The sequence below is a fragment of the Sardina pilchardus genome, chromosome 19, assembly GCF_963854185.1.
Source record: "Sardina pilchardus chromosome 19, fSarPil1.1, whole genome shotgun sequence".
NCBI classification, from domain to species: Eukaryota; Metazoa; Chordata; class Actinopteri; order Clupeiformes; family Clupeidae; genus Sardina; species Sardina pilchardus.
The window spans coordinates 23,556,472-23,576,725 of record NC_085012.1 but is presented as its reverse complement, the minus strand read 5'-3'; the positions used below and the strand labels follow the sequence as shown (position 1 = coordinate 23,576,725).

Below are 20,254 nucleotides of genomic sequence, written 5' to 3'. Positions count from 1 at the left end.
TCGAGCGCGATGGAGGGAGAGGTGTTGAGAAATGGGTGTGTGCGTATGTTAGGACGAGAGGGAGATTGAGACTGTGTAAACGCATGTATGCCTTTTAGTTTGACTAACACAGAAAGATATGTGTGTGTGTGTGTGTGTGTGTGTGTGTGTGTGTGTGTGTGTGTGTGTGTGTATCTGTGTGTGTATGTGTGTGTATGTGTGTGTATGTTTTACTTTGAAAAGAGACCGAAAGCACGAGAGCTGGGAGCATATGGAGAGGTCTGTTCCACTAAACGGACAGCAGGGGGCAGCGCGACAGACGTCTCTATTAACTCGCATGTCGGGGCTCCTCGCAAACGAAACTCAACAGCATGGCGCCATGCAACATTCATGAGCACATTCTAAATGGGACATTTTCTCCTCACAGCACGCCGAAGAGCAGGCTTCTCGCTCCCATCACATTAACACACACACACACACACACACACACTCACTCACTCACTCACCAAGGACAGACCAGTGTGCAACACAGACAGCCCTTAACGACTTGTTAAAGAGTATGCACAGAAGTACTTAATGAGTATGCAAGCCTGTGTTGACCTGTGTTGACCTGCCTGGTAGCGTATGGGTAGTATAGTTAGTATGGATAGAATGTATGGATCCATATGCATGGTATTAGTGCACTTTAAGTGGCCTTAAAGGAGTGTGCATGCTAGCTAATGCTGTAATCTGAGTGTAGAAGAGCAAGTGGCTGTTACAGCAGGCATGGCTTCCGGACATAACATGGCCTGACCAACATCTCTGTGTGCTTGCCACACACACACACACACACACACACACACACACACACTTGTCCACTGGTGGTCTTCCTAGCCTGCTTTGAACTGGTCCGGTTTTGTCGCGCTGTGAGGAAGTGCCACTGAAAGACAGGGTGTGTGCAGAGAGAGAGAGAGAGAGAGAGAGAGAGAGAGAGAGAGAGAGAGAAGAGAGGGAGAAAGAGACCAAAACAGAGAGAGGGACAGGGAGAGAGAAAGAGAGAGAGAGAGAGAGAGAGAGAGAGAGAGAAAGAGACCAAAAGAGAGAGAGGGAGAGAGAGAAAGAAAAAAGAAAGAGAGGAAGCCTAATGAGGTCACTCATGGTGGAAGGATCCAGAACACTTGGACTAACTGGCTGGCTGTCCCCAACTCCCTCTCTCTATCTGTATCTCTCTCTCTCTCTTGCTCTCTCTCTCTCTCTCTCTCTCTCTCTCTACCCCTCCCTCCCTTGCTCACTCGCTCCCCCCTGCCTCTCTCTCTTTCTGCCCTTTGCCATGGAGACAAGCTGTTGATTATCTACAGCCCCAGTCAGTCAGTGTCTTTCTCCATTTCTCACTGTCTTGCTCTATGCTCACCAAATGTCTCACTCTCCTATTTCTCTCCATTCGCTTATTCACTCACAGACCAACAGACAGACAGACAGACAGACAGACAGACAGACAGACAGACAGACAGAGTTTACTTTTTTCTTTCGCTCTTCATTGGCCTCCTTTTCCTTCAGGATTAGAATCTGCTCAGCTCATGTCACTAATCAGGTGTGTGTGTGTGTGTGTGTGTGTCTCTCTCTCACACCCTTCATAAGCACACACATTCTGTAAACCATCAAAACCCCAATCAGTTAAGGGATGCACAATATGTCTCGCGCTGCATTGCTTTTTTCCCCCCATCACACAGGAAACTACACTTATCACTAAGGGGGGGTCCCTGCCTCCTACTAAGCTGGACCCAGTCCAGCCCTGCCTCTGGCTTGCTTCCTCCTGCCACTCCACAGCTGGCACTGGGGCGTGCCTGGGCCAGCGCAGGCCCACATCCGGCTCGTGTCTGCTCTAGTCCTGTCTATGGAGCTGCAGTTCTTCACTGCTGTGGCAGACGCTGCTGAGAGGCATGAGGGGAGAGAGAGACACCCGGTGTGTGTGTGTGTGTGTGTGTGTGTGTGTGTGTGTGTGTGTGTGTGTGTGTGTGTGTACACTTATCTCAGTGTGTGAGTGTGTGTGCATGCCTGCAGGGAGTATGTGTGTCCGCTTACACAGGTCTGTGCACATTTCCCTCAGTCTGGACGTGCATGCAAGCATGTCTGAGTATAGCTGTGTATCTGCATATCTGTGTGTGTGTGTGTGTGTGTGTCTGTGTGTCTGTGTGTATGTGTGTTTACATGAGTGGTCACAGTTAATTTCCCAGCTCAGTGTGCGTACTGTGTTTGTCTGCTTGTGTGTATGTATGTATGCATGCATGCAAGTACAGTATGTATGTATGTATGCATGTATGTATATATGCATGCATGTATGTATGCATGTATGTACATGTATGTATGTATGCGAGTGTGAGAGTGTCCATATGTGTGTGTGTGAGTGCCCATATGTGTATGTGTGTGTGTGTGTGTGTGTGCGTGTTTACATGAGCGGTCACAGTTCATTTCCCCTATCGCTGTGCGTCTTGTGTTTGTTTAGCCATTTCTCCCTGTAAGGCCAGCGAGGCAGAGAGTGCACCATTTGCTGAACCAATCATGAGGCCCGCGCAGCCAGTCAGCCGGCCTCATCAAGCCAATTACAGCACACCGGAGGTGAAACCACACACACACACACACACACACACACACACACACACACACACACACACACACACACACACACACACACACACACACACACACACACACACACACACACACACACACACACACACACAGAGCTTTTAAGGCCGCAGTAAGGGGTAAGAGATGCGGCTATCGGAGGTTGTGCATGTGACTGTGGACAGAAAGAGCTGTGGAATCACAGGTGTGTGTTTCAAGTCTGATCTCTGTCCATGTCACACAACAGCTGTGTGTGTGTGTGTGTGTGTGTGTGTGTGTGTGTGTGTGTGTGTGTGTCAGGTATGTCAGGCAGTGGTTTGGGGGAAGGTAGGTGATTCCTGGAATAAGAGGAGGTGCTGATTAGACAAACCCCTGTGGTTCGAGGCACACCCTGCTGTATACGCACACACACACACAAGTACACACAGAGTCACTAACCATCATGTATGCGCACACAGCTGGCCTGCATGCTTCTCGCACACACCAACTGCATTAACACGTACTCACCGCACATAAACAACTTCACCACACACACACACACACACACACACACACAGACACACAGCAGTAGCAGCAGCAGGGCCAGGTTGGCAGTCAAACAGCTCTGCTCTGATTTCCTATTCAGCTCTGCAAAAGCCATCAATAATTCATCTATTAAAAAAAAAAGAGAGAGAGAGGGTGACCGAGGAAGGAAGAGAGAGCGGGAGAGAGAGAGAGAGAAATAAAGAGCTGTAGAAAAGAGAGGGGGAGAGAGGGCACAGGGGAGAGGTTGTGTGTGTGTGTGTGTGTGTGTGTGTGTGTGTAAGGAAGGGGGGTGGGGGGGGCATGCCAACTGCAGGCGGCTTTCACACATGGCCAAACCCAAATATTACCAATAAAGTGGAGGGACGACGATGATGGAAACATGAGGCTGGCAAGACCCTTAATGAAGTCATGACTTCCTGCATAGCTCATACTAGCCCACTCCTCAGAGGAGAGAGAGCCAGATGGGGGGGAGAGAGGGAGAGAGAGAGAGAGAGAGAGAGAGAGAGAGAGAGAGAGAGAGAGAGAGAGAGAGAGAGAGAGAGAGAGAGAGAGAGAGAGATGGGCAGGGAGAGAGAGAAAAGAGGAGTGAAAGGAGGAAAACGATGGGAAATGGAGAGAAAGGGGGGAAAAAGGTAAGGGAGCGATGGACGCAGACAAGGAGAAGGAAAGGAAAAGAGGAAAAGGAGAAGGAAAAACAAGATGAAAGTGTGAGGCAGAGGGAGAGCAACAGAAAAGATGGAGAGACCGAGGCCAGGGAGGAGCAAGAGAGAGAAGGAGAGTGCGTAGGAAAAAGAAGAAGAGAGAAAGAAAGAAAGAAAGAAAAAAGAAAGAAAGAAAGAAAGAGAGAAAGAAAGGAGAGAAAGATGTATGCATCTGGGCTGGTTTTCTTTGGCCGGGCCCTGGCCTGCCATTAAAATGACACTAATGAATGCCATATTGCTGAACCCGTTTAAAGTGCGCTTTCATCACTATCCAACTGTGAGGAGAGGAAACGAGCGCCTTTCTGATGCAATTAGGCCTAGCCTGAGCAGCGGCAGCTACAACTGGTCACATGACCCACCCATCCCACCGCACCGCTCGCACAACACCCTCGCCACTGCCCGCACCTCTTCCTCCTCCTCCTCCTCCTCTTCCTCACCTCAAAGCTCACCTGCTCTGGAGACTAGCTACTGCATTCCTTAACAGATCTTTTTTTCCCCCAGTCAGCTCAGACAGAAGACAGGTAAGTCTTCACAGTCATCGCTTTTGCTGGAGCCATAGACTGAACGGCATTGCCGTCCACCTCCAAAGTCTCCTCATTCCCTCTCGGTCTTTCTTTTTGTTCGCCAAGCGCTCTCTCGGTCTCCGTCTCGGTCTCTTCCTCAGCACGTTTCATTTTCTCTCCTCGGTGAGTCTCCTGCACATGCGCTCTCCCTCTCCCCCTCTCTGTCTGGCTGCGTTTACACACTCTCATGTGACCTGATTAGAGTGTTCTTTCCACACATATGCCACAGATTGAATATGCTGGGGTTTTTTTTTTTAAACAAAAAAACAAAAACAGAGCATAGTGATAACGCCTGATTTTCCTTTTTTCCCCCTCTCAGATCAGATACAGTACTTCTGGACACTCACTGGTCAAACGGCACTGTCCTGTCCACCCCATATCTGATATCCACCCAAGTGGAGATTAAGGCCATTCGGTGTCGCCTCTTGACCTCATGGTTGCCGTCATGTGACAGGTAGCTAATGTGAATCCCAACACACCACAGGGAATTAGTGTCAGTGGAGCAGTATCAGGCACACAGACAAACACACAACGCACAAGTAGGGCACTTATTAGGAGTCCGTCAACTCTATCCTATCTGGCAACCCCCACGTCCACCCCCACCCCCACCCCCACCCCCACACCGCCGAATGACGGGAGCCCTGTGCCGCTGCCTGTCCTGTGACGGTGGCCTTGGCCTTAGCGGCCGTCTGTAGGGCTGCAGGAACGCCGCCGCGGGAACGCCGCTCCGGTAAAGCGCTCCGACGGGAGACTGTCGGAGCTCTAGCCTAGCGCCTTCAGGAGCAATGCTCTGGCAGAGAGCTCGGGACGTTCCTTTGGCTCCAGTCACACGCATGCCTGCCTGTTTGTTGCTATGGAGATGCTTCCTTTACCTCTGTTACAGCATGTTCCCTCAACAAAAGTGTGTGCATGCGTGTGTGTGTGTGTGTGTGTGTGTGTGTATACACACAACAATACACATACTTATGTCACATTCTTGCCATGTCATATAAACAGAGATTGTGGGTATAAGGTCATAAGAAGCTATTTGGGTGTGAAGGTACAGTACGGATGTACAAATGTCAACTCCCGCTGTTTTTTGTCTGGGGGAGTCTCTCCAGGCCATCTACAGCCTGTCTGTCTTTACATACATCTTCATTGCAACACTCACTCAGACTGGCAGCAGGGTTATGCTTCCTTGGCTCCTCACTTCAACCCTTATCCCCATTCCTCTCTCCCCTCTCTCTCCCTCTCCCTCTCCCTCTCCCTCTCCCTCTCTCTCTCTCTCTCTCCCTCTCTCTCTCTCTCCCCTCTCTCTCGGGGTCTCTTGACCGCTCCCCTATCCCCACACCCAGCTAAAGCCTGGTCACAGCCCAGTGCACTCTGGACTTATCGTTCTGATATCAGCGGAACATCAGTCTAATATCACCCCTCTAGGATTTACACGGGATTACAAGCCCCCCCCCCCTCCCCGTAACACTGACAGAGAGAGGGAGGGGGGGGGGAGAGAAGGAAGGAAGATGGCAGATAAAAAGACAGGGGACTAATAGAATGCACAGAGAGATATGTAGGGAGAGAATGGGAATGAAGCTGAGAAAAGGAGGGAGTGTGTGTGTGTGTGTGTGTGTGTGTGTGTGTGTGTGTGAATGTGTGTGAGAGTGAGCGTGAGAAAGATGGAGACATACAGGGGCATGGCAAGACAGACAGCGAAAAGGAAGAGAGAGACAGAATAAGGGACAAAGAAGAAAGAGAGACAGAAAAAGGGACTACAGTAAGTACAGAGAGAGAGACAGAAGGCGAGAGGGTGGAGAAAGTGAGGGAGAGATGGAGAGAATGAGTGTGTGAGTGAGTAAAAGGGGAAGAGAGCGACAGAGCGAGAGAAAGCGAGAGAGAGCTGGAGAAAAGTGAGCCATGTGTCTGCTGTAGTGACGTCTTGACAGCTCTGACTCAGTCAGGGTGGCTTCATAGGCCTGCAGTGACAACACACAGAGCTGGTGGCACCGCAGCCACACGACCACACCACACCAGACCACCACCATCCTCTCCTCCCTCTCTTTTTAGCCTTCTCTCTCTCCCCCCCTCTCTCTCTCTCTCTCTCTCCCTCCTGCTTCTGAACGCCTCTCTCTGCTCCTGCGGGGAACATCTGGAGAATGTCTGAGGAGCTCGGAGCTGAACCTGCTGGATTTAGCATGTCGCTGAAATCCAGCGTGGTCAACAGATCCAGCAGAGGAGGTCCAGCCAGCACGCCCTTCTCCTCTCTGCCTCCACTGTCTGTCCTCTCTACCTCCACATCGCTCTTCTCTGTTCCTCTGTTCCTCGTCTCCCAGAACGGCGGGTATTTTTACCTATCTGCCTACATCTCCTTCACTCTCCGGCCTCTCGGATAAAGTCACGGCCATTCCCAGATGAAACCCCGCGTCTCCCACAGCTCCTGTTTAGCACACTGACATGATGGAATTAGCAAGCAGCAATCTGCTTTTTTTCCCCTCCTCCACGAGCTCACACACTCTCTTTACACCTCCCTCTTCATTCTCCCTCTCTTTTTCCAGCTCCCTCCCTCTCTCCGAACCACCTCTCATTCTCTCTCTCTCTCTTGCTCATCACCCATCTTTTTCTTTCTCTCTTTTCTCTCTCTCTCTCTCTCTATCTATCTCCCCCCTTCTCTGGCTCTCTTGCCAACGGGCCCAGTCATTTATTTCCCTGCTGTTACTACACTGGCTCTATCTGAGTCTCCATTGGGCAGATAATAAATCTGATGTCTGCTCCACTTAAGGCAGCCCGGGCAGAGAGAGAGAGAGAGAGAGAGAGAGAGAGAGAGAGAGAGAGAGAGAGAGAGAGAGAGAGAGAGAGAGAGAGAGAGAGAGAGAGAGACCGAGAAAGGAGAGAGAGAAAACGAGAGACAGAACGAGAGAAACGAGAGGAGAGGGAGGGGGGGAAAGGAGGGGCAGAAGCAAGCTCACACAGCCTGCTGTGCTGTACTGTGGGAATGGGAACATTGATGTGGTGTGTTACACACTCAGACACACACACACACACACACATACCCACACACACACCACTATTCACACCAATATGTTGGCGATCTGGTTGTCTACACAGCTGCTCTACGTCCCCACCAGTGCATCTGGAAGTAGGCCACAGAGAAGCCCTTCAGTGTGTGCACATGTGTCACAGCTTCACAGCCTGCGCAGTGCACACTAAACAGGGCACGGCTGGGACGCACCACACACGGGCCGGCCGTCACGTGGGGGCAGCTCCGCCTGCACAGGACACCCTGTGGGGAGGCCACGCTCACCGCCGGACACGCCGGACCTCAGTGAGACCTTTCTCAATTGGTTTGAGTGTGTGTGTGTGTGTGTGTGTGTGTGTGTGTGTGTGTGTGTGTGTGTGTGTGTGTCATTGAGATCTCTGCATTGTTTGTGTGTGTGTGTGTGTGCATGTGGAACTAACAGTTCTTTTTGTAGACGATTAATCCAAATAGCTAACAATTAATTTAATAATCAACAAGATATCGATTCATCAGCCTTAGTGTGTCCTTGCAGCCTTTACTGTGTGTGGTCTCTAGACGAAGCCTTGGGGCTCTGAGACTCTGACGCTCTATATGTCAGAGAGATGTTTCAGAACTGTGTGTGTGTGTGTGTGTGTGTGTGTGTGTGTGTGTGTGTGTGTGTGTGTGTGTGTGTGTGGTCAGACCCAAGAGGAAACCCTGTGGTTATCAGACTCCACCTCTGACGTTGTACATGTTAGTGACACATTTCAGAAATTCTTACGTGTGTGTGTGTGTGTGTGTGTGTGTGTGTGTGTGTGTGTGTGTGTATGTGACGTGTGTGTGTGTGTGGACCTGAGAGAAAACCCTGCGGTTCTCCAACTCTGACAATGCTGTGATAGAGTCCACACAGGTGTTACTCCCTGACCGGGCAGAATACAGGGGAGGGGACATGCAGCTCCCAAGGCAGGTGGTGGCACAGGTGTATGGTGTGCGTGCGTGTGTGTGTGTGTGTGTGTGTGTGTGTGTGTTGGATGCAGAGGGGGGTTACAGCTGGCGGTGCGAATGTCAAAGGTTGACTAATCCGGGTACAGGAAGTGTATGGAGTGGCTGAAGAATGTATACAGCGTTTCAGGTGCAGTTGGGTTAAACATGCTAGCAGTCAGTTCCTTTCACTGTACAGACGGGACATGAGAAAGTCATCTACTCAACGCACAGAAAGGACATCATTATACCATGGATAATTGCACCACTTTACAATAAACCTAACCTCCAAACAACTAAGGACAAGATCTGCTTGCAATACTCTCCTATGAGGAGATCTTCAGCCTCTCAGAGTTCTACAACCATGACGATGATGGATTTCGAGCGAGGAGTTTTCGTTTTTTAGGAGTAATCAATTAAGCTTTGAAATATGCCCAGGTGCCTTTGTTTGGTCCCAACTAAGCAAACTGCTCTGAGATTTTGCAAATGGCGATGTGTTAAGTTGCTTTGGATGAAAAAGCATTGCGTGCCAAATGGCAAATAATCGTCTGGCACGAGCAACAATCCCCCAACAAGCTCCCCACCAAATCGTTCAAATGAAATAGTTTACTCCACGCTCTGCAAACCTGGCATGATGGACCGAAAACACAGCCTGATTGACTCTTATGAGTGCCTCGCTAGCAGTGCGTACGCCAATTTGATGTTGGTGCCAAAGCGTTGGCAGATAGGTGCCAGGAGCGCGTTTGAAAAAACTCACCGGTTCGGCTCGCTCGTAGCCCATCTCGGTCTTCTCCGTCTTCACCATGGGCATCTTGCCGGTGGGCTCCAGCTTGATCTCGCCGCCCGGCTCCACCTTGATCTTGGTGTTGTCGTCCTTGTCGAGCAGGTAGCGCAGCAGCGCGTTGTCCTTCTTCTTGGGGCTGATGGGCTCCTGTTTGGGGTTCAGCTCCCCGAGGGCCCCGGCGCCGCCGTTGCCGCCGCCGCCGCCCGCCCCGGCGCCGTCCGCGCCCGGCTCCTTGCCCGTGGCCTCGGCGGTCAGCTTGGCCAGGTCCACGGGCGTGGTGCTGTGCTGGAGCAGCCGGTGGAGGATCTTGTGCTTCTCCTTCAGGGAGGTGCCGTGGGCGCCGGCGGGGCCGGGTCCCCCCATGCCCCCCGGGCCCCCCAGGCCGAGCCCCATGGGGCCCCCGGACGAGGGGTCCTTGCAGGAGGGGTCGCCGGGCATGGGCGGGGAGGGCGGCTCGATGGGCTCCGTCTTGGTGGTGAGCAGCTGCAGCAGCTTGGTGTGGCCCTTGCTGTCGTGGAGGCGACTCTGGGGGTCCGAGGCCGAGTCGCCCCCCTGCCCGGGCCCGCCGAACCCGCCCAGGCTGGGGTCCTTCTCGTCCTTCACGTCCGAGCCGTCCTCCCCTTGTTGCCCCGGGGTGCGGCTAGGATCCATGGCCTGGTTCTGATTCTGCTGACTGGGGTCGGAACCGAAGCCGTCCGCCCCACCCCCTCCTCCTCCTCCTCCTCCCGCTCCGGCGGGCATCTTGTTGAGCATGTGAGCGCCGAGCGCGCTGGAGGCCGGCGAGCCCATGGTCTTGCGGTCGGGCGAGCCGAGGCCGCTGCCGCCCAGGCTGACCGCGTGGCCCTCGCTCAGCGCCTGCAGCTGCTGCAGCGAGTTGCTGTAGCCGTGGCCCGGCGCCGGCGAGTGCAGGCCGCTGTTGCCGGCCGCCGGCGAGAACTGCGGCGGCGGTAACCGCGGCGAGCCGGCCGCGCCCGGGCTGCCCCGTTGCCGCGGCGACAGCATGCTGGGGCTGCTCTGCGACGGGCTGTTCATCTTCAGCGAGCCGTAGGTGCCGCCCTGGCCCGCCCCGGCCCCCGGGGGGCAGCTGAAGCGGTAGCCCGGCGAGGGGCCCATCGGGGAGGCCCCTGCCTCCTTAGGGCCCCCCTGGGCGGAGAAGCCGGAGCTGGCGGAGGTGGAGGAGTTACTGCTGACCGTGGTGTCCTGGCCTTGGGAGCCCGAGGGCATGCCGCCCGCGTTGGGCATGGAGGAGCTGGCGTTCAGGGGTTTGGCCATCCCCTGCCCAGCGCCCATTTCCTGGGACATGCCACACACCGGCTGCTCTCTGGATCAGGAGCAAACACACACACACACACACACAGCTGGGTGTTAACACACATACAATAATATGCGACTAAATAGTATGCCCATGTGCAGACGCAAGCACGCACGCAAGGATCATAGTATGTAGTGTCTGAGGACAATATCCTTTTGTTGCTTTAAATCCACTTTACTCACACAAACAAAGTGTTTAATGCATAATAGGTCCATTATATGACTTTTCAGGAAATGTTATGTATTTTTCCATGAAAATGCAAGAAGGTGTCAGAGGAACATTACGTATTCTAATCCTTTAATTCCACATACTTCTCCTCATCGACTAGCTCACCACTGATCCCAGAGATGTGGTGCTTGGTCAGCACAGGTATATTTACAAACATTACACATACAAGAACACATACACACAAAACCAACCAACAGAGATACTCACCTGCTGAAACATAACACAAACATAAACACACACACACACATCAGAAATGTCAGCTATGGATTACTGACGAGAGGCCAGTTTTAGGAGAGGTCCCTCCAGGTCGCCGAGACCAAGTGGCTGGCTACAGCCGTGGGCAGTGGCGCGGTCTGCCTCGGTCACATAACCTGGCCTCATAAAGAGCGCCGGTCACCCACGCTTCCGCTTGCCACCTGACCCTTGTCCATGGCCACAGATTCACAAGTCGACTACAGACGACGGCCGACGGACAATGCCATCTCTGTGGCCCACCACTTACGCAGCAGAAAAAGTTATGAATGAGTGCTTGAGTGAGAGAGGGAGAGAGAGGGAGAGAGAGGGAAGGGAGAGAGAGAGAGAGAGAGAGAGAGAGAGAGAGAGAGAGAGAGAGAGAGAGAGAGAGAGAGAGAGAGAGAGAGAGAGAGAGGGGGGGGGCCAACAAGAGTGGGGCGTTCGGTCACCATGACAGTCTTGTTGGAGGAGGGTGGCCTTGCATACTTAGAAGCAGAAGAACTGGAACTTCAACTTTGCTCAGTGCAGGACAATGCACAACTGGGTGTCAAGGAGTAAAGGTCCAAGTAGAACATTCACAAACATCTTAGGACACAAACACACACACACACACACACACTTTCATGACTCAGATATGACTAGATACACACACTTTGCAGATGCACATAGCACATACACCACACACACACACACACACACACAAACAGATATACTCAGAAACAGACGCACACAAACACAGACACGTACATACAATCACATACAAACACACACAATACAAACTTACATATATAGACACACACACACACACACACACACACCACAACACACACACAAATTACCTCTGCAGGATGTGCAGAGACATGTAGAGCTGGGGCTCGTTGGTGGCGGAGCGCACTAGCTTGCTCTTGGTGTGTGCCGACACGATGGTGCCGTCTGCCAGGGAGAAGCGGTAGATGGGGCTGAACGCCTGGCCATGCCGCAGCACTGGAGGGAGAGAACACACACACACACACACACACCACAAATGTGTATGAGACGCATGTTAACACATGCACACACAAAAATATCCCGTTGCCCACTTAACAACCTCTACAAGAGGGTTTACCCACACATTAAACAGTCAAATTAGAATGACATATTCACTCTCACAGACACACGCACACACACACACACACACACACCTAACATAGTTTTGTGAACCTAAACCCCAAGGGGAATATTATGCAAAACGCCAAACAAGCTGGGTGATCTACTCTGCTTCCATAACCCCAAACAACAGCCCTGTTGCACTAGCACACAAGGTTCTCTCCTTTTACATTCCATTACATTTGGTTGACGTTTTTTTAACCAAAGCGACACTGGTTGTGGTAAAGAGGCATCTGAATCTCCTGCCAGATCTCTCACACTCACTCCACACTTAGGGTGGAAAACAATATGGACACTATTGACTATCGAGCCATCATGAGTTGAGATGTTCATTAACAGTTACGTAAAGTACAGAGATGTATGAATATTAATGGTTCATAACCCCCCCCCCCCTAATTAGTAAACGTAAATATTGCCAGGTAACTTTCACACCACTCAAATTTTATGCATGTTGTGGCGAGCTCTTTATACTATGAAAGCTTGGTTTTGTGAGCATAGCGTAGGTGTTGAGCTTGGTGCAGTTAGCCTATCCTGTCCTCACTCTAGCTGTTGAGCTTGGTGTTGTTAGCCTATCCTTGCCTCGCTCTAGCTGTTGAGCTTGGTGCAGTTAGCCTATCCTGGCCTCACTGTACCTGTTGAGCTTGGTGCAGTTAGCCTATCCTTGCCTCGCTCTAGCTGTTGAGCTTATTGCAGTTAGCCTATCCTGTCCTCACTCTAGCTGTTGAGCTTATTGCAGTTAGCCTATCCTGTCCTCACTCTAGCTGTTGAGCTTATTGCAGTTAGCCTATCCTGTCCTCACTCTAGCTGTTGAGCTTGGTGCAGTTAGCCTATCCTGTCCTCGCTCTAGCTGTTGAGCTTATTGCAGTTAGCCTATCCTGTCCTCACTCTAGCTGTTGAGCTTGGTGCAGTTAGCCTATCCAGGCCTCGCTCTAGCTGTTGAGCTTGGTGTTGTTAGCCTATCCTGTCCTCGCTCTAGCTGTTGAGCTTGGTGTTGTTATGCTGAATGTCAGGATCTCCCAGTCCTGGTCGTCATTGTATTGTTGTTAGCATAGCACTTCTGCTCTAGCCACTGTGCTATAGGACAACGTACAATTTTGCCTCATGAAGACCCGGTAGGGTCAAAACATTGCTTGTTTTTTTTAACAAAAAACAGTGTTGTGGACATTACACACTTTTCACGTATGAGCCGTGCCAGAGCAGATGTGGGGTGCGTGCGGGTCTCTTACCCTCTTGCTGGTGGCGTTTGGCGAAGGACATCTCGCCGTCGTTCTGCAGGTGGAACCGCTGGATGCACCGCCGCACCAGGTCCTCCCAGCCGGGCTTCATGGAGGCCCGCAACGAGCTGGTGTCTAGGGACGTGATCTTACCTGCTCACACACACACAAACACACACACACACACACAGAGAGAGAGAGAGACAGAGTTATTGCACACACACATCTAGGCAAGCGGAAATGGCTGGCTCAGGCACAGACAGACAAACAAGAAAACAACAAGGGGACATATAAAAATAGAAGAACACAATGCTGAAGCACTGTTGCCCTCTTATGCATACACACAAAGAGACAGACTGGCTGGTGGGGCAACATACACACTGGCGCGCACACACACATAAATACGTGTGTGTGTGTGTGTGTGTGTGTGTGTGTGTGTGTGTGTGTGGTATAGGCCCTGACATGACGCTCGTCTCATTTCCCCTCACTCATACCTCAGACAGAGTTCAAAGCAGCCTGAGCTCAAGGGCTTCTGATGTGGAGGGGAACCCCGCCCTCCCCCTAATCTCAGAGCCAAAAGCCATTCCATTTTTATAGAGGCAACACCGAGGCCCTCCCACTACCTCAAGTACTAGATTGGAGGGCAGGTGTGTGTGTGTGTGTGTGTGTGTGTGTGTGTGCTTGGGGATGGGGGGGGGGGGGGGGGGGGGGGGGTGTACCTTAACTGACTGGCATCGCATGCCCTGGGGTTGTATGCATAAATGGACAGAATGTATGTTTAGATGTGGTGTGTGTGTGTGTGTGTGTGTGAGTTGAGGAAGTAGTCAGACTGACTGGCATCGCCTGCCCTCGGGAGGCATATGCAGGTAGGCGGTGCTCGAGTGTGTGTGTGTGGTGTGTATAGATGAGGGAGCACAGGCTTGTGTTTGTGTGCATCAGGCATGCAGTCAGACTGACTGGCATCTCATGCCCCGGGGACGTAGAGGTAGGAGTGTGAGTGTGTGTACATGCCTGTCTGTATATTGTATTGGTGTCTGAGTGTGGGGTTGTGTCAATGTCAGTATGATTGTGTGAGTGTGTGTGTGCATATATGCGTGCGTCTTCATGTATTTGTATGCATTTGAGTGAGTACTTGGGCACATCTGTACACATGTGTGTGTGTGTGTGTGTGTGGTTGGTTACCTTGGAGATCCTGGCGGGTGGTGAAGCTCTCGTGTGCAGGCATCATGGGTCTCTCCTTCATGGGTACCCGTCGCGCCACACAGATCAGACACGACTGGAAGTCTACACACAGACACACACACACACACACACACACACACACACACACACACACATACAGGGAAGGAGGGAGGGGTGGAGCACTCAGTTACTCTCATTTAAATCTTTTAACACTCAATACATGAGAACATCCGACACTCACCACCTATACAATCCACATGCAGAGTGCAGACACTCAGATTAAAAAGAAAATGGCAAACGGCTTCATATTTTAAACAAAGAGAGGGAGAGGGAAGGAGGGAGGGGAAAGAGAGAGCGAGGGGGGGAGGGGAGAGAGAGAGAGAGAGAGAGAGAAGAATAGGAAGAATGAACTCAGTGAATAGACAGTGAACTCCATGGCCTGAACCTCATACTGAATGGAGTTATTAATGTGAATATTAATGATGACTGCTGGCTGCTGCACTAGCTTTGGGGTGTGTGTGTGTGTGTGTGTGTGTGTGTGTGTGTGTGTGTGTGCGCGCATGTGTGTGTGTCCTGTGTGCCCTGTTGTGTGATTGAATACAGGGTTGTATAGATGTGTATGCGTGTGAAAGCGAGGCACGGTGCCAGTGACTATACACTTCCGTATGTTATTTGTGAATGTGTGGGTGTATGTATACCTAGCTGTGCCGTATTGTGTATACATTTTTATTTGTTTGTGTATCTGATAGTGTATACTAGTCATATGTATACACATTGTGTGTGTGTGTGTGTACAGTATGTGTGTGTGTGTGTGTGTACAGTATGTGTGTGTGTGTGTGTGTGTGTACATGTGTGAGAAAGTGGCACGGCGGCGCGGGGCGTGGGTGTGTGATGGAGTGTGACCTTTGGAGTGTGTGTCACCGTGGCTCGGCACCCTGCTGGGAGCCCCACAGGACAGGGCTGCATCCTGAGCCCCGCTTTACAGAGCTCATCAGTCACGCAGAGCTGCGCGTCAGCACAGACCCTCACACACACACACACACACACACACACACAGGTAAACAAACCACCAAACATACACAACACACACACACACGTACACACAGGTGTACACGCAAATATGCAGAATGTGTGTGTGTCAACACACATGCACGCACACACAAACACACACGTGCGCGCGCACACACACACAACACCTGTGCAATAAATACCCTCACCTCCTCTCTGACTATAAACCCACCATGCCCTGACTATTGTAAAAGAGAAAGGGAAGGAGGGAAGGAGAGAGGGAGAAAAAGAGAAAGGGAGAAAGACAGAGAGAAAGAACAGGAGAAAGAGAGATAGAAAGAGAGAGAGAGAGAGAGAGGGTGAGGAAGCATGTCGGGCAGAAAGAGAAAGGCTGAATCCAGGATTGCCTGGATGAAGCCCAAAATTCTTAGAGGGCCAACTTTCACCAGTTGCTGCTGACACACACACACACACACACACACACACACACACACACACACACACACACACACACACACACACACACACACACACACACACACACACACACACACACACACACACACACACACACACACACACACACACACACACACACACACACACACACACACACACACACACACACACACACACACACACACACACACACACACACACACACACACACACACACACACACTCATCTCACTTCTCAAAATTGTAAACAGAGACCACTGGGTGGTCCGAACCTGGACTGGAGAACTTACTCCACTACTCCGTCTCTCTCTCTCTCTCTCACACACACACACCCCTACCTGCTCTGCCTTTGGCATGGTCCAAGAGGGCTTCAAAGCCAGTCTGAGTGAGTAGCTGCCATGCTACTCAGTGCAGCCAACACAGGTCATACAAATAGGCCCCGTCTCACTCAGTTTATACTACTTACAGTCTCAAAGGATGACGAGGGTAGAGTCAAGCCTGATAAATACTCAAAGGCCCCCAGGCGCGCGCGCACACACACACACACACACACAAACAACTACACCCTCTGCAATCGGGGATACCACAAAAACAAACTACCAAGTCTTTCAAAGTTTCAAATGTGCACTTAGGGTACACACACTCACACACACACACACTCACACACTCACACACTCACACACTCACACACTCACACACTCACACACTCACACACTCACACACTCACACACTCAGTGTGGGTTCAGGGAGCTCATTCCAGCAAAAGTGAAATCCAACTTGATCCACTGGAAAAGTGGGGCTTACACATCCACACATATTGGGTGAACTCTACGTGACTTTCAGGAAGGGGAGGTGTGTGTGTGTGTGTGTGTGTGTGTGTGTGTGTGTGTGTGTGTGTGTGTGTGTGTGTGTGTGTGACACAGATTGAAACATTTCTTCTAGAGAGGCAACAGATGTGTGCCTCACTCCTTCCTTCTTGCTGCCTTTCTCCCTCTTTCCCAATGACTGCATCTCCTCTTTCTCCCTCTCCCCCCTTTCCTCTCTCTCTCTCTCTCTCTCTCACACACACACACACACACTCTCTCTCTCTCTCTCTCTCTCTCCTTCCTCTTTCTCTCCCTCCCTCTCCCTGTCAAACAGATGTTGTGAGGAAATGTCAGACTCAATCACGGGCTGCTCTGACGGAGTCTAAGCAGGTTGGTGCCTTTTGCTCTCTGCGCCGGGGCAGAGCAGCAGGCGGGGGAGGTCTGCAGCGCAGCGCAGGCAGCACGGTGGACGCCACGCGCTGGGGAGAGAGGACCCCTGGGTTAAATAGGACCGCTTGCCAGAGCGGCCAGACACACTTCAACAGAGTCACTGAGCGCAATGAGAGAGAGAAAGAGAGAGGGAATGACAGAGAGAGAGAGGGAGAAAGAATGAATAAATAAAAAAGCCCCCAAAAATACACTACACACAAAACGTTGGAGATATCTCACTTTCAGGTGAACTGTATGGAAAAAGCTAGAGAGGCATTATATTATGAAAGTAGAGCAATTAAGTAGAAGCATGCAATGATGATTTCCTCATCTCAAACAATTTAATGAAACGAAGGCCAACAAGTTTCACCCGAATATCCCCGACTTCCCCCCGACTGATGTGTGGAAGGACAGAAAAACAAAATAGCAACGAAAAAAAAGAAATAAAAGATAGAAAAAAAGAAAAAAGAAAAACTGAGGAGGTCAAAGGCGTCTTACCCTCCCCCTCCTCCTTGATGGACTTGGGCTCGGACACGGCGAAGCACTGCATGGTCTCGTACTTCTGCTGGGCCTCCTGCTCCTGCTGCTCGTCCTCCGGCTCGCTGTGCGGGTTCACCAGCATCCGGCAGTTAAACGTGTGGCTGTTCCGCCGCGGGTTCTCGCTCGACCACGGAACCCCGTTCACTAGAGGGGGCAGAGAACAAGGAGGAGTCAGCGGAACGGACCGGGGAGGTTCCGAATCACACACACACACTCACGCTTCACTGTTTTTTGGGGGTATTTTCAAGAACAAGAACAAGAACCGAGAAGCACTTGGTTGGCCATAAGCATTCGGTCAGATCAGGATGTATTATTTGAGGGTGCACATAAGCTCACACTATACAAGGTTCTAGCATCAAGATGACATGTTCTAGTAGGAACCGATACTGGTCTATGCTGAGGGAACCCAGAGAGATGAGGAGAGCGGCCCTGCACATTTCGATCTCCATCTCTCCCACTCTCCTGCTCTGTCTCCATCCTCCGCTCTTTCTCTTCGCATCCTCTTCTTCTTACTCCCCCAATCGTCTCTTTCTCTTTGTCCATTTCTCCCACCCTTCCTTGGTTTCTTTCAATCTTCTCCCTCTCTCTCTTCTCCCTCTCTTTCTTCCCCCTCCTTCTCTATTTTCTACTTCTCTCTCTCTCTTCCTTTCCCCTCTTGATCTCTTTGTTCCTTTATTTCGGTCTTCTGCCTCCCTCTCCTCCTCTGCTACACCCCTCCACCCCCTCTATCTCTGCCTCCATCTGCTCGCTGTAGTTCAGTGCTCATTGATAAGCCAGTGGAAGTAGGGCAGCAAGCAGCTAATCAGGGCCAGTGTGCATCCAGATGGCTACTGCCTGACCACAGCCTACACTACAGCACTCTCTCTCTCACACACACACACACACACACACACACACTTCAAAGCTCTACTCAGCTAGAAAGACTACACTATAACATACAACTCACTAAACAAACACACACACTAAACACATTTCCATTACATTGTACCAAACACATTAATTACTCCAGTACAGAGCGGACACCCGAAATGACTCAGCCAGCCTGAATACCACAGCACACAACACTGAGCTACATTACATGCTCCCTTCACATATTTAGGTCCACTCAGAGAGCAGGAAGTCTAAGTGAGAGTGTACCAGTGAATACTGGGCTCAGTGCAAGAGGGGTTCTGTAGTGTGTATGTGTGTGTGTGTGTGTGTGTGTGTGTGTGTGTGTGTGTGTGTGTGTGTGTGTGGCCTCACCCAGCGACTTGGGCAGCAGGTTCTTGATGAACTCGGCGTGGTCGCCCACGTGCAGGATGCTGTAGACGCTGGTGTTCATCAGCTCCTCCTGGTTGTAGCGCAGGTACTGCGTCACGTTCTCCGACACAAACACGATGTTGCCCTCCATGTTCACCACGAAGAAGAAGCCATCCAGGGCCTACGCAGGGGAGGAGAGAGAGGAGACCATCAAACAACACATCAGAGGGCTCAGTAAAACAGATCAGGACCATGGGGATGTTTATTATAAATAACGCTCATACAATGTTAGTGTATTATTCACTCATCTTGTTTATTGCTATTGAGATGCTTTGGACAAATGTGTCCGCTAAGTAGCCATAACCGTAGCCATAACACAGCGAATCCCAATCAGGATAATGATGTGTGAATTGGAATATGGAAAGGAAATGGAATATGCTTTATTTGGAGAGCGGGCATGCTGTTTTCAAAACACATTTCATATCAGTTCAATAAACCCATCTTTACTGTAACAAGGTCTCAATTCTAGCCACAAAAAATATCTAAACCGTGCTCCTACAAAATGTAATAAAGTCCCTTATCAAGTCAAATCTGAGCCACAAGATGAAATGTGTGACTGTGTGAATATTAAATGAGATGTGTGAATATTACTTCAATATCTGGACCATTAAGAGAGTAGCCAGGCAGGCAACAACAGTGTGCATCTACTAACAGGAGATAATGAAACTGGGCTGTGCGGCGATTCATCACCTCCACCATGGACTAATTGGTGCTGAGGGAACAGCGAGGCAGGTCGGGCCAGCCGGGGAGGGTAGGCACAGCTACCCAAGGCCACTAGCGCTGCGGTTAAAAACAGCCTCTTCTGGACAGAGAAAAGGCACAGACGCTAACTGCTAACACACAGACTAAATGCCCTGACGCCTATCTGTAACAGCTTCTCTTTCCTGATACAACTGCCCCAACCAGTTGACACTTGAGGTTAGCCATGGCTACAGGAGTCTCTCTCATTATTTAAAAAAGGTTGCTTTTAAAATGTGTATTTTTTTTTTTTTAAACTTGGTTAAAAACTGTCAGTATGACTTTGGAGTGGAGCGGAATATTCTTTGTGGCATGACAAAGTGCTTTGTAAATACGGGCTCTGTGCTGGTTGAATGACAGGACATGCACAACTGACAGGGCGTGCCCTGATTGGTTAATTGGGCAGTGCGTCTCCAGCCTCTGTCCAATCCCTCAGCTTCTAGTGTCAGCACTCTACCTCCACACTGGTGCCCTCGAATGGCCTCTCCCACCCCTTATGACCCGCTCTCAAGCCCTGTTCCCAACAGTTTGTGTTTGTTTTCAAGGACACGTGG

General features: G+C 50.9%; 1 protein-coding gene across 5 annotated transcripts in view; it reads right to left on the bottom strand.

The window, feature by feature from the left end:
* ncoa2 (nuclear receptor coactivator 2) overlaps positions 1-20,254 on the bottom strand; it is a 102,553-nt gene that overhangs the window by 26,370 nt on the left and 55,929 nt on the right. For all 5 annotated transcript variants that reach the window (XM_062521988.1, XM_062521987.1, XM_062521990.1 and 2 more), the window contains exons 6-11: positions 18,906-19,083; positions 17,622-17,807; positions 14,422-14,523; positions 13,252-13,392; positions 11,719-11,863; positions 9,079-10,426 (exon numbers count right to left, since the gene is read on the bottom strand). In XM_062521988.1, the coding sequence (XP_062377972.1) occupies positions 9,079-10,426; positions 11,719-11,863; positions 13,252-13,392; positions 14,422-14,523; positions 17,622-17,807; positions 18,906-19,083 (2,100 nt within the window). The remainder of the gene's footprint in view (positions 1-9,078; positions 10,427-11,718; positions 11,864-13,251; positions 13,393-14,421; positions 14,524-17,621; positions 17,808-18,905; positions 19,084-20,254) is intronic.